Below are 13,487 nucleotides of genomic sequence, written 5' to 3' on the forward strand. Positions count from 1 at the left end.
GGCAGAAGGCAATGCAAAACAAACGCCCAGCAAAGATGCAGACAAGAACAGTTTTCTTCAAGGAATATTCAGGTAAACAGTAGGCAAACTTCAAGAACATACTGTAACAGTGAGGAGAGGATTGTAAGATGAACTCAATGACAGCCAAAGTTTACATAATCAGACTGTTATTTATGTATTCAGAGTGTAATTATTAGTACAGCATGATCCTCTCAGAATGTGATTCCTAGCTTTGCCCATGATGTTAAAGCACAGCTTATGCAACCCAAGTATTTTGCAAATAAATGTGAAATAAATGATCTGGGGAAATTATGGGATTTACATAAAGATGTACAGCAATTTCAGAATTAGTTGAGGCAGCAAAGTGATAGGTATCGAACTTCCTGAATTCCGTTGATGCTAAATGTGGAGCATCTCAATATTGGCAAGTTATAATAAAACAATAACAGAGTATGAGGGAGAGGATTGCAGCCAAATCTACAGAGCTTACATTGAATATACTTGCAAATTGTGATCAGACTCAAATTGTCCAATGATTGTATAATGACCAGATAGGGAATGGACCAATTTTTATATAAATGCAAGTTCTTTCTCAGTTCTTATTACAAGCACTACTGTCTTAATAGGTTGTTACTTAACATGGAGGCTTCATTCCATTAACAGTTTGTTCTATAATTTCTTTTCCTGGAAGTAAAATATTGTCTGCTGCTAAAGTGGAAAGTGTGCCATCCTATGCAGCAACAGCTGTTGCCATATGACATTGTGGAAAAATGTTCATGTACCAAGCCAGAATCAAAATTACTAGGCTAGAAGGTTGTTCTGTAGTGATCCATGCACAGATAAAGCATTAATGCAGCATGGCAGCCAAAGTTTACATAATCAGACTGTTATTTATGTATTCAGAGTATAATTATTAGTACAGCATGATCCTCTCAGAATGTGATTCCTAGCTTTGCCCATGATGTTAAAGCACAGCTTATGCAATCCAAATATTGTGCCATTCATGGTATTTGTGAAGTAACCAAACATGTAAAATAAGTAAATACTCTTATGGATGTTGTCCTCACCTAAAACATATACAACAAAGAAAACTCTTCATTGCTTTTGGGAATTAATATGCTGTATAATTGATTCATGAACAATAGGAAGATGTTGAGGTAGCTGACAACAGCTGGGCATGGATGGACATAATACATCTGACCTTAGTAAGGACCTGGACCTGCTTCAATTCGCCTATGACTACAATGGGTCTACAGCAGGTGTTATCTCGCTGGCTCTTCACTCTGCCCTGGACCACCTGAATAACCAGAACACAAATGTCAGGCCGATGTTTACTGACTACAGTTTGGCATTCAACACCATCATCCCCTCAAAACATATTGTCAGGTTCCAAGACCTGGGCCTCTGTACCCCTCTCTGCAATTGGATTCTCGACTTCCTCACTGGGAGACCACAATCAGTACAGATAGGAATCCTCATCTCCTCCTCACTGACCATCAACACAGACACACCTCAGCACTGAATGCTTAGCTCCGTGCTCTACTCTCTGTATACCTATGACTGTGTGGCTATGCATACTTCCAACACCATCTGAAAATTTGCCAAATACACCACTGTTAGCAGAATCACAGATGGCGATGAGGAGGCGTACAGTAGTGAGATAGGTCAGCAGGTTGAGTGGTGTCGTAACAACAACCTTGTGCTCAATATCAGCAAAACCAAGCAAATGGTTGTGGACATTAGGAAGGGGAAGTCAGGCGAACATCGCGCTAGTCCTCATTGAAGGGTCTGCGGTGGAAAGGGCGAGTACCTTCAAGTTCCTCGGTGTCAACATCTCAGAGGATCTATCCTAGGCCCAGCACATTGATGCAACCATGAAGATGGTGCCCAGCCTTCTTAAAAGTTTAATGAGATTCAGCATGTCATCAAAGACTCCGACAAACTTCCATGGATGTACAGTGGAAAGCGTTCTGACTGGTTCTTTCATGGTATGGAAAATCCAATGCACAGTAACACAAGAAGCTACAGAGAGTGATGGACTCTGCCAGTTCCATCACAGGTATAGCTCTCCTCACCATCAACAACTACAGCTAAGTCCTCTGGCATGTGAGGAGCTACTTTGATTTCCTGATGAAAAATAATTGGTTTTGCCTCTCCCAAGACAGGTGGATAGGGGATGTGTGTGTATCATAATATATTTAATACCATAATTATATGGGACTGTCTGAATGGATTACTTGGTCTTTTCCATTATTGCTCTATCAAATATATATTTCATAGGCAACATTGAGAGAGCCTTTTGGAACTAGACACACATTTAGGAGAAGTTGATCTAGGTTTTCTGCTTAAATTTTTAGAGTGAGCTTTGAATACAAGGAAGGTGAATTATACATTGGTGGGGCACACCAATGGAAGTTTCTTATTGGTCACCTGTTCAGTTCTCTATTGACATTCAGTTTCATTAACTAATTGAGCATAAGGTTGGGTGTGCCGTATACTGGTCAGTGAATGCAATTCTGTCTGTTTTACATCCCCACTCACATCCAATTCACCAGACACTTTCTGACTCACATACAAGGTACTATTAACTGATTTAACATAACAGAAATGGCTGCTTACTTGAATTATCTAAAAGTTCCATGTTCCATCATCTGGTAGTAACAACCAAATTTTTGTCCAGTACTTAATTTTCTGCTAAAACAAAATGAAATCTGAGAATTTGCCAGCAGGCAAATTGTTGCCAAATAAGTATCCAGAGACCTTCAATTTTAAGGAACATTAAAACTTTCCTCTGATGTATTTTAGTCACAAGAACAACTCATGCCTATCCCAAATATACAATGAAGGATTTTTATTTGCACAATGGGTGGTTTTGATTCTTGTACATTGAATGTAGTGATAAAAGATTTAGTAAATAGTACGTTGCCCTGTTTATTAAGTTGCTCCTTGCCCACAGCACATTGATCCATGCAAGCCTTAAATGCCAAAGCAAACAGACTCAATCTCAAACAACACAGAAAAGAGCTGGAGGAACTCAGTGAGTCAGGCAGCATCTATGGAGGGAAATAGACAGTCAACGTTTCGGGTCCAGACCCTTCATCTGGACTGTAAGATAGAGGGAAGATAGCCAGTATAAAAAGTTGGAGCAAGAGCTGGTAGGTGATAAGTGTATCAGGTGGGGGGGGGGGGGGGGGTGATAATAGGCAGATGGGGGAGGGGAGAGTGGGAATAGCACCTGAAGCTGGGAGGTGATGGGTGAAAGTGAAATTAAAAACACTTTTGTAATATAATTCCTTAACATAGCTATATAATTAAAGATTGAAGATGAAGATTTGGGTACTGCCCTAGAGTGACAGGGAATAAGGTCACCTCTCACCCCTTCCAGCACAGGATAATATTGTACAGCATAACAGCAATAACAAATAGTTGCACTTATATAGCACTTTTAATCAATCAAAATGCCCCAGGAGTGATTATAAACATTTGACACCAAGCCACACAAGTCTATAATGGCCCCAGTTTTCTAACTAAGAACTGGCACATCTCAGATATGATGGACTTGACCATTTAACTGGATGAAAGCTTGGGCCTCTCAAGCACAAGCGTTCCATTTAGCTGTACCTATTTCAGGACACCCACATTGCACCAGTGGACTCCTCATGAGATCCAATGGGAAGAGCAAACAGACCAGATTTTGCAGCACAGGCTGAGAAAGCTGCCCATTGGGTTGTACACTATGCACTCCCAGCAGGCTGAATCAGTGGTAAGTAGAAGTTAGTTTCATTTTTTATTTAACTTAATTCAGTTAATTTAAAGCATTTCATTTGTTAAGTGGATGAGAGGGTTTCTTTACATGGGGGCAGCGGCCTGCTGGCTTTGAAAGCCGTTGTGGGAATGGAACTGGGAGCCAGCCTCCCAGTTGGTTGAGGGGCCCACTGCAAGTGGAGCATTCTCCAAGGGTAGCCAAGTTTGTTGGTCAAGGGAAGATCCCCCATTATAATGGTATACATAAGGACAATGTTTCGGAGCACGTTGCCTGGCCATTCTCGTGTCGAATATTATGCTGTGAGACACACAGATAAGGAGAGGATGCAGACAAAATGTGAAAACATACATGGAAGTAAAATAGATTTATTGTAGACCAACAACAATTGGTTCAACACCTGCTCAAAGGACATTTGGTAAAAAATTTAAAAAGTCATTGTCATAACATAAAAGTGACATAGAAAATTTGCAGCTCTGTGAGGAAAGAGCTTAGGAATGGAACTTACTGGATTGATTATCACAAAAGGTTATGTTACGGACTCAGTGAAAGTCCCTTTAAGATAGAGAGTGTGTGTGTATGTGTGTGTGGGGCGTGCTTACGTCAATAGAAGATAAAGGACGTAATGACGTTGTTGAAGAAGTCAGAAGAAGAAGGAGAGAGAGAGAGAAGGGAGAGAGACACCAGCCTGCTTGTTTTCTCTATCGATGGATGAGAAACAATAACTGTGTTTGCCACTGAAATCCATGTATGGAAGTTGGAAGTAATCCGGTGGAGTTCACTTTGTTGCTGACCTGTAGAAGGAACCAGGTATTTGTATGTGGACGACCACGGTTCGGATGCTTTTCGGGGTGAGGAAGTCACTACCGAGTAAACACTGAAGTGTCGTTTGGGTTCCATCGTGGAACATTTGGATTTCGTATGTACTCTCTCTATGTTTTTCTACATCTACATCTTATCTTCAGACAACGGTGGTTGTTGAAGAAGCCCTTGCTCATGTTTCACCTTATGGCTTGCGGAACTGAACTTTAAGAACCATTCAGGAACTGGGAGTTTTGGACTTTGTCACACACACACACACGAAGAGTTTAGTTTTGGGGTTAACGTTCGAGGTTTAACATTCTTGAATTCTAACATACTAACATTTTTACTTTTATTTTACATATTATCATAAGTAGTGATTAATAAAATAGTTTTTAACACTGAATCATGCTCAGTGTGTTTCTTTTGTTGCTGGTTTGTGACAAAATTGGGGGCTCGTCCGGGATAGTTCCCAAGGTTAACGAGATTCGTCCGGGATCCAATCCAAAGGTTAACGAGTGTCGTCTGGGATCGTTCCCCAGATTGACGAGATTTGTTCGGGATTCAATCCAAAGATTTTTGAGGGAGGTCTGATAAATTCTTTTTAATTGGCTTGTGTGTGTGGAAACCAGCAGCAATGGATATTAAGGCATTTTTGGAGTCACCAACCCAAAAAGGATTGGAGGTGGCGAAAAAGGATGATTTGATAAAGATTGCTACAAGGCTAAACCTTACAGAAGTAAAGCAGTCTATGAGAAAGGCAGATATTCAGAGACTGATAGCTGGCCATTATGTGGAAAAGAAGGTGTTTGAGAAGGAAGTGTTAAAACAGTTTCCTGGCAGTGAAATAGCAATTTCTGAGGCACAGGTGCAGCTGGCAAAGATAGAGGCTGAACGAGAGCAAAATAAATTAGAAGCTGAACGAGAACAAAAGAGATTAGAGGCTGAACGAGAGCAAACCCAGTTAAAGATAGAGGCTGAACGAGAACAAACCCAGTTAAAGATAGAGGCTGAACGAGAACAAAAGAAATTAGAGGCCGAAGAAGAGGAAAAGAAATTAGAGGCCGAACAAAAGAAATTAGAGACTGAACAAAAGCTAACTCAGATGAAGATAGAGGCTGATCTAGCAATGAAGCAGATGGAATTGAAGAGGATGGAGCTGGATAGTGAGGAGAAGGAAAAACAGAGGCAGCATGAGTTACAAATGAAGCGTAGGAGTTTGGAATCTGATTCTGAAGATGGTTTTTCAGCCAGTAGGGAGGTTCGATTAGTCCCTCCTTTTGAGGAAGATCAGGTTGATCAGTATTTCCAACATTTTGAAAAGGTTGCTGTGAGTTCAAACTGGCCAAGGAAAGGATGGGCTCTTATGGTACAGAGTGTGATTAAAGGTAAAGCTCAAAAAGCTTATTCTGCTTTGTCTGCTGAGGATGCAGCTGATTATACCAAGGTAAAACAAGCTATATTGAAGGCCTATGAATTGGTACCTGAAGCTTACAGACAAAAATTTAGAGACTTGAGGAAATCTGCAGATCAGACTTATATGGAATTTGCCAATGGAAAGAGAATATGTTTTGAACGATGGTACATGGCTAAAAACGTAGATGGGGATTTTGATAAATTGAAAGAATTGATATTAGTGGAAGACTTTAAAAGATGTGTTCCAGCTGAATTAACAACATATTTAAATGAAAAGGGAGTGGAAATTTTACAAGAAACTGCTAGGTTGGCAGACATTTATGCTTTAAATCCAAAATGGGGACAACCTAAAACCTTTCAAACGAGTTATAAGGACAATCCAGGTAAACTGGAGATTAAATTGGGAGGTAATCAAAAAGGAAAAGATGAAAAGAAGCCAGGGCTGGAGAAACCTGTTGAGCGTACTTGTTATTACTGTAGGAAACCTGGCCATGTGATATCTAATTGTGCCCTTTTGAAGAAAAAGAAGGAAGCTGGGCCCAATGCTTGCTTTCAGGCAATTAAAAATCAAAAAGGTTTAGGAGATGCTGTTAAAGATCAGTCCTTGCAAGAGGGAAAAGCGGAAAAGTTGGTGGAGGTGAGGAAGGAATTCCGTTCTTATGTATCAGAGGGTTTTGTTTCACTGAATGATGAGTCACCCCAGGTGCCAGTGAAAATTCTTAGAGATACTGGGGCTAGTCAATCTCTCTTGCTGGACAGTGTTTTAAATTTTGGTGAAGAAAGTGACACTGGTGAAGTAAATCTAGTACGAGGCGTTACAGGTGAGACCATGTCTGTCCCTTTTCACAGGGTGATTTTAAAGTCAAAGTTCGTAGAAGGACCAGTCGAGATAGGGATAAGACCTAGTTTGCCAGTGGAAGGAGTTTCTTTGTTATTGGGAAATGACCTTGCAGATGGAGAAAGTGATCCTGTGGTACAGTTAACAACCAAACCAAGGATTGATGAGTCTGAGAATGATCCAGATGTTCACCCATCATGTGCGGTGACTCGAGCTAGAGCTAGAGAATTAGCCAAGACAGACAGTCCGGTGCAGTCTGATGTGGTTCCTTGTGACAGTCCTAAACAGGAAGAAAATTATGATGCCTTATCTGAGACTTTTCTGTCTTCACTGGAGGATCAACATCCTTATAGTGAGCCTGAATTTAAAGATTTGTCTTTGTCGAGGAAGGATTTTATGGTGGAACAGACAAAGGACCCTGAATTGACAGAATTGAAAGAAAAAGCACTCTCATGTGAGGAGATTGAAAAAGTGCCAACTGGATACTATGTCAAAAATGGAGTGTTAATGAGGAAATGGAGACCTCCTCATGTTCCTGTTACTGAGGAATGGGAAGTTATTCATCAGGTTGTTGTTCCAAAAGTTTATAGGGATGAGATTTTAAACCTGGCCCACAGTATGCCTTTGAGTGGTCATTTTGGTGTGAATAAAACTGTAGGGAAGATCTTGAAACAATTCTATTGGCCTGGTTTGAGAAAAGATGTGGTGATGTTTTGTCGAACCTGCCACACATGTCAGATGGTAGGTAAACCAAATCAAAAACCCCCTGTGGCTCCTTTGAAGCCAATTCCTGCTTTTGGGGAGCCCTTTTCGAAGGTGATTGTGGACTGTGTTGGCCCCTTACCAAAGTCTAAGACTGGAAATCAGTATTTGTTAACCATCATGTGTGCCACTTCTAGATTTCCAGAGGCAATACCCCTTAGAAATATTAAGGCCAAGACGGTGTCAAAGGCTCTTGTAAAATTTTTTACCTTGTTTGGTTTGCCAAAAGAAATCCAATCTGATCAAGGTAGTAATTTTATGTCAAAAATTTTTCAACAAATAGTCTATGAGCTGGGAGCAAAGCAGATTGTATCATCTGCATATCACCCAGAATCTCAAGGAGCTCTGGAGAGATTTCATTCTACTCTCAAAAATATGCTGAAGACTTATTGCTTTGAAAACACCAAGGATTGGGACGAAGGTATCCATTTACTTTTGTTTGCCGTTAGAGAATCGATCCAGGAGTCAATAGGATTTAGTCCGTTTGAGCTTGTATTTGGACATAGGGTGAGAGGACCTTTGGAGTTGTTAAGAGAGCAATGGGTAAATGAAGAAGTTCACTTGAGTCTGTTGAACTATGTCCAAAAATTTAAAACTCGGTTGGAGAGAGTCTGCCAGCTAGCGAGAGAGAATCTGAAAACAAGCCAGATAAGAATGAAGACATATTTTGATAGACGTGCTCGGCCTAGGACATTCGCAGTGGGGCAAAAGGTGTTGGTATTTTTCCCTAGCCAAAATAATCCCTTGCAATCTCGTTTTTCTGGACCCTATGTTATTGAATCTCGAGTGACTGATCTAACATATATAATCAAAACACCAGATAGACGCAAGAAAACACAACTCTGTCATGTAAACATGCTAAAACCTTATTATGAGAGGGATTCAGTTGTGGCCTTGGTGGATGATGTAAAGGTTGTTTCTAGAATGCCTGATGTTGATGTTGAGGAAGGCCAATTTAGACCAAATATTGTTCCATCAAAACTAAAAAACCAAAATATCCTGGAGAACCTTGAAACGAAGTTGGACCATTTACAAGTTTCACAAAAACAACAGATGAGAGAATTAATTTTAAAATTTAAAAATTTGTTCCCAGATGTTCCAAACAGAACATCGATAATTACCCATGATGTTGATGTTGGGGATGCAAAACCAATCAAACAACACCCATATCGAATGAATGTGGAAAAAAGTAAACTTGTTGATCAGGAAATAAAATACATGTTGGAAAATGATATTATTAGACATTCTACTTCAAATTGGAGTTCGCCCTGTGTTATTGTACCTAAACCTGATGGAACTGTTAGATTTTGCACAGATTACAGGAAAGTGAATGCTGTAACAAAGTCAGATGCTTACCCTATTCCTAGGGTGGATGTTTGCATAGACAGAGTGGGAAAGGCAAAATTTCTTACAAAGATTGACCTATTAAAAGGGTACTGGTGTGTTCCATTAACAGATAGAGGAAGGGAAATTTCAGCCTTTGTAACCCCTTCTGGATTGTATGAATACAATGTTTTGCCATTCGGAATGAAAAATGCTCCGGCAACATTTCAAAGAATGATTAATTCAGTGATTCATGGGTTAAAACATACAGATGCCTACATTGACGACTTAGTGACTGGGAATGATACTTGGGAAGATCACATCTCTGCGTTAGAAAGGTTGTTTGAAAGACTTTCCAAGGCTAACCTTACAGTTAACTTGGCTAAAAGTGAATTTGGCCATGCCACTGTGACGTATCTTGGTTATGTTGTAGGTCAAGGCAAGCAAGCTCCTGTTCAGGCAAAAGTTCAAGCTATATCTGAGTTCCCTATTCCCACAGGTACGAGGACTGTTAGAAGATTTTTGGGAATGGTTGGATATTATCGAAAATTTTGTAAAAATTTTGCTGATATTGCTCTTCCCCTAACTAATCTTCTGAAGAAGGGAGTAAAGTTTGTTTGGACAGATTCCTGTCAAGAAGCATTTGAGAAGCTGAAAGCCATTTTATGCTACCTTCCTGTGCTCAAAACACCTGACTTTGAAAAGCCATTTTCATTAGCAGTAGATGCCAGTGATGAAGCTGCAGGAGCTGTGTTGTTGCAGAAGGGTGACCTTGATGATATTGACCATCCTGTAGCTTACTTTTCAAAGAAATTTAATGAGCATCAAAAGAATTATTCCACCATAGAGAAAGAATTACTGTCGCTTGTTTTAGCCTTGCAACATTTCAGTGTATATGTTTGCACCGCTCAGAAACCATTGACTGTGTATACAGATCATAACCCATTGGTGTTTCTGAGCCGAGTCAAAAACAAGAACAGAAGGCTGTTAAACTGGAGTTTAATTTTGCAAGAGTTTGATCTCATGATAACTCACATTAAAGGCAAAGATAATGTGATTGCTGATTGTCTTTCCCGATGTTAAATGGGAAACATGTATCTGTACTAATCTGATAGTCTGTAGTTGTGTAGCATGATAATTATTAACATTACTAACTGTATGCGCGGTTAAAATTTTCTTGGGAAAATTTTTTTTTAGGTGGGAGGTGTTACGGACTCAGTGAAAGTCCCTTTAAGATAGAGAGTGTGTGTGTATGTGTGTGTGGGGCGTGTTTACGTCAATAGAAGATAAAGGACGTAATGACGTTGTTGAAGAAGTCAGAAGAAGAAGGAGAGAGAGAGAGAAGGGAGAGAGACACCAGCCTGCTTGTTTTCTCTACCGATGGATGAGAAACAATAACTGTGTTTGCCACTGAAATCCATGTATGGAAGTTGGAAATAATCCGGTGGAGTTCACTTTGTTGCTGACCTGTAGAAGGAACCAAGTATTTGTATGTGGACGACCACGGTTCGGATGCTTTTCGGGGTGAGGAAGTCACTACCGAGTAAACACTGAAGTGTCGTTTGGGTTCCATCGTGGAACATTTGGATTTCGTATGTACTCTCTCTATGTTTTTCTACATCTACATCTTATCTTCAGACAACGGTGGTTGTTGAAGAAGCCCTTGCTCATGTTTCACCTTATGGCTTGCGGAACTGAACTTTAAGAACCATTCAGGAACTGGGAGTTTTGGACTTTGTCACACACACACACGAAGAGTTTAGTTTTGGGGTTAACGTTCGAGGTTTAACATTCTTGAATTCTAACATACTAACATTTTTACTTTTATTTTACATATTATCATAAGTAGTGATTAATAAAATAGTTTTTAACACTGAATCATGCTCAGTGTGTTTCTTTTGTTGCTGGTTCGTGACAGTTAGCACATGTTCCATTGGGCCGAATGGATTCCTCCTGTGCTGTAACAGTTCAAGGACTCCAGTGCATGGAATGCAGTCTCCTTCATAGCAAGTTAGTGTTACAAGAATAACACGAGGTGGCAAAAGATACAGCAACACCGGTTTTCACAAAGATAGTGCTGCTTTAATCAATTCTTATTGAGTATTATCAGAGCAAAACAGCAATTTCATAAAGGTACAACTCAAAGAACCACAGTTCTGTTTCCTTTTAGTACCACTGTGTTTTAGCAAGCCTGAAAATATTGTCCAGACTATTAAAGTATAATGCTATAAATTCCAGGTAATCTTTCTCAGAATGTGTCTTTAGATGCATTGCTAAAACACCTGTGATCTCCCTAGTTTCCTTTGATTCCTTTCCTTCCTGATATGCTGGATTTTGTTTCAAAGGTTTTCCCTTAGTACTTCATATAAACAACCATTATTTTTATGTGAGCTGCTGGGCATCAAGATTGATGAGTATAATGGATGAAGAAATAGCCTGGAGTAAAATGTAATCCCATCCGCAGTTTCTGGAGAATACCAGAATAGGAAACGGTTTGGGCTTTAGGTGCCATGAACACTGCAGCACACAAGCAGGATAAAAGCCAAATGTAGAATTAGTACATATCAGGACCAGCGGAGGATCTGGGAGAGAAGTTTAAAGAAACAGTGAACGGTAGAACCGAACACTGCAGCTGTCAATTTGTCATGATTTTGTAATGAGACCAGTGCAGCACTGGAGAATTATTAACAACTGACAACCTGGAAACTGCACTTCTTTACTGAAAAGATTAATTTCCCAAGTCTTCAAAGATGTGGAACTCCTTATCTATATTAGTCCAGACTTCCTCTTGTAATCAACAAGCATTAAAAAAATTATCCAAGCCTAAAGCATGACTGCAGGTGTTCCTCAGGGCAGAGTCCTGGGCCCACCCTTCACCAGCTGCTTCATCAACGCCCTTCCTTCCACCTTCGTGCCAGAAATTCACTGATGATTGCTCAATGTTCAATTCCATTTTCAACTCATCAGAAAATGAAGCTGCCCGTGCATGTATGTGGCAAACGCTATACAGCATTAAGTCACGAGCTGAGAAGTGGCAAATAACTTCCGTGCTACTAATTGCTAGGCAATGACCATCTCCAACAAGAGGGAATCTATCGAACTACTCTTGACATTCAATGACATTAGCATCACTGAGTCCCCTCTCATCAATATCTGGAGAGGGAAGGAGGGTCACTAATGACCAGAAACTCAGCTGGACAAGCCATATAAATTCCATAGCTATAGAGGTTAGAGACTGGATATCCTGCAGTAAGTGACTCACCTCCTGACACCCCAAGACCTTTTCACCATCCACAAGGCACCAGTCAGGAGTGTGATGGAATACTCTCCACTTGGTTGAATGAGTGTAGTGCCAGTAACACTCAACCAGCTTGATCAGTACCCCGTCATTCACCTTAAATATCCCTTTCCTCCAACACTTCCTCATGGTGGCTGCAGTGTGTACCATTCACAAAACATACTGTAGCTACCTGTCCAGGTTACTCCAATAGTACCACCAAGGAGGACAAGGGCACCATGTGCATGGGACCACTGAGGTCTGCAGGTTCCCATCCAACTCATACACCATCCTGACTTGCAAAGGTATCACAGCTGGAACTCCCTTCAGCGAAAGGAATGCATTGATTCAAGGCGGCAACTCACCACCACCTTCTCAAAGGCAAATAGGGATGTTTAGTGAACACCCAGATCCTGAAAACGAATATTAAAAAAGAACAGGTTTGATGGATCTTAATGTAAGAAATAATTAAGGCTTATTTGCTCTGTGTAACCTTTGCTACAGAATGCGATATGGCCCGTCACCATGGTGAATCCTTCCAATTAACGTGGAAAACGTGTATCTGCTTACCCAAGCCGTTCATCTTCTTTCTTCCGCAGATTCATATCTCGTTGAACAACGTGGAAAACGTGTTCGAGCTCTTCCTCTGTTAACTGTGAAAGATCCAGCTTCCTTGCCATGCTTGGTATAGTCTCTTTAATTTACCAATCACAAGTGTGCCAGATGAACCAAATGGAGAAATCTGTGTAAACACACATTTCAAAACATTTCATGAATAGCAGCAATAGATATTCTGGTTATGCTTTTTAAAATCACACAATAGATAAATATCAATGGGAACTGGGCAAAAATCATTCAGTCCAACAGGCCGGTTCCTTTTTCACTGATAAACCTCACCTTCGAAGTATATTCTTTGAACCTGTCCCCCTACAAAAATGCATTCAGTTTTTGTGAAGGGTCTCACAGCTGAACTGTTAAAACTTTCTCTCTTTCCACAGATGTTACCTGACCTACTGAGTGCTTCCAGCATTTTCTGCTTCCATTATCTCTTTAAATGCATCCTGAAATGACTTATACCACAACATTAATAGCATCTGGGTGAAAGTTGAAAACTTAATTCTAATTACCACTTTTGAAACGGGTGACACATTTTTTGAGCTTTTCATCAGGATTTGGGATCAGTCTGGAACAGCATTCTCAACTCTTCTTAATGGCCTAAAGACCTGAAATTGGATCAATCTGAAGTATTGCAAATGCGATGTTCTTAAAGACCTGAGTGTGTTGCGTCTTTCTGTAAAATACATCAA

The 13,487-nt window shown here is 40.3% G+C and overlaps 1 protein-coding gene across 1 annotated transcript in view; it reads right to left on the bottom strand.

The window, feature by feature from the left end:
* The window catches only part of LOC127585077 (melanophilin-like), a 94,586-nt gene extending 81,726 nt beyond the window's left edge, over positions 1–12,860 (bottom strand). Inside the window, 1 exon segment of the mRNA XM_052042648.1 lies at positions 12,751–12,860. Within this exon segment, the coding sequence (XP_051898608.1) occupies positions 12,751–12,860 (110 nt within the window).
* Positions 12,861–13,487: the final 627 nt, after the last annotated feature.

The sequence above is a fragment of the Pristis pectinata genome, chromosome 1, assembly GCF_009764475.1.
Source record: "Pristis pectinata isolate sPriPec2 chromosome 1, sPriPec2.1.pri, whole genome shotgun sequence".
NCBI classification, from domain to species: Eukaryota; Metazoa; Chordata; class Chondrichthyes; order Rhinopristiformes; family Pristidae; genus Pristis; species Pristis pectinata.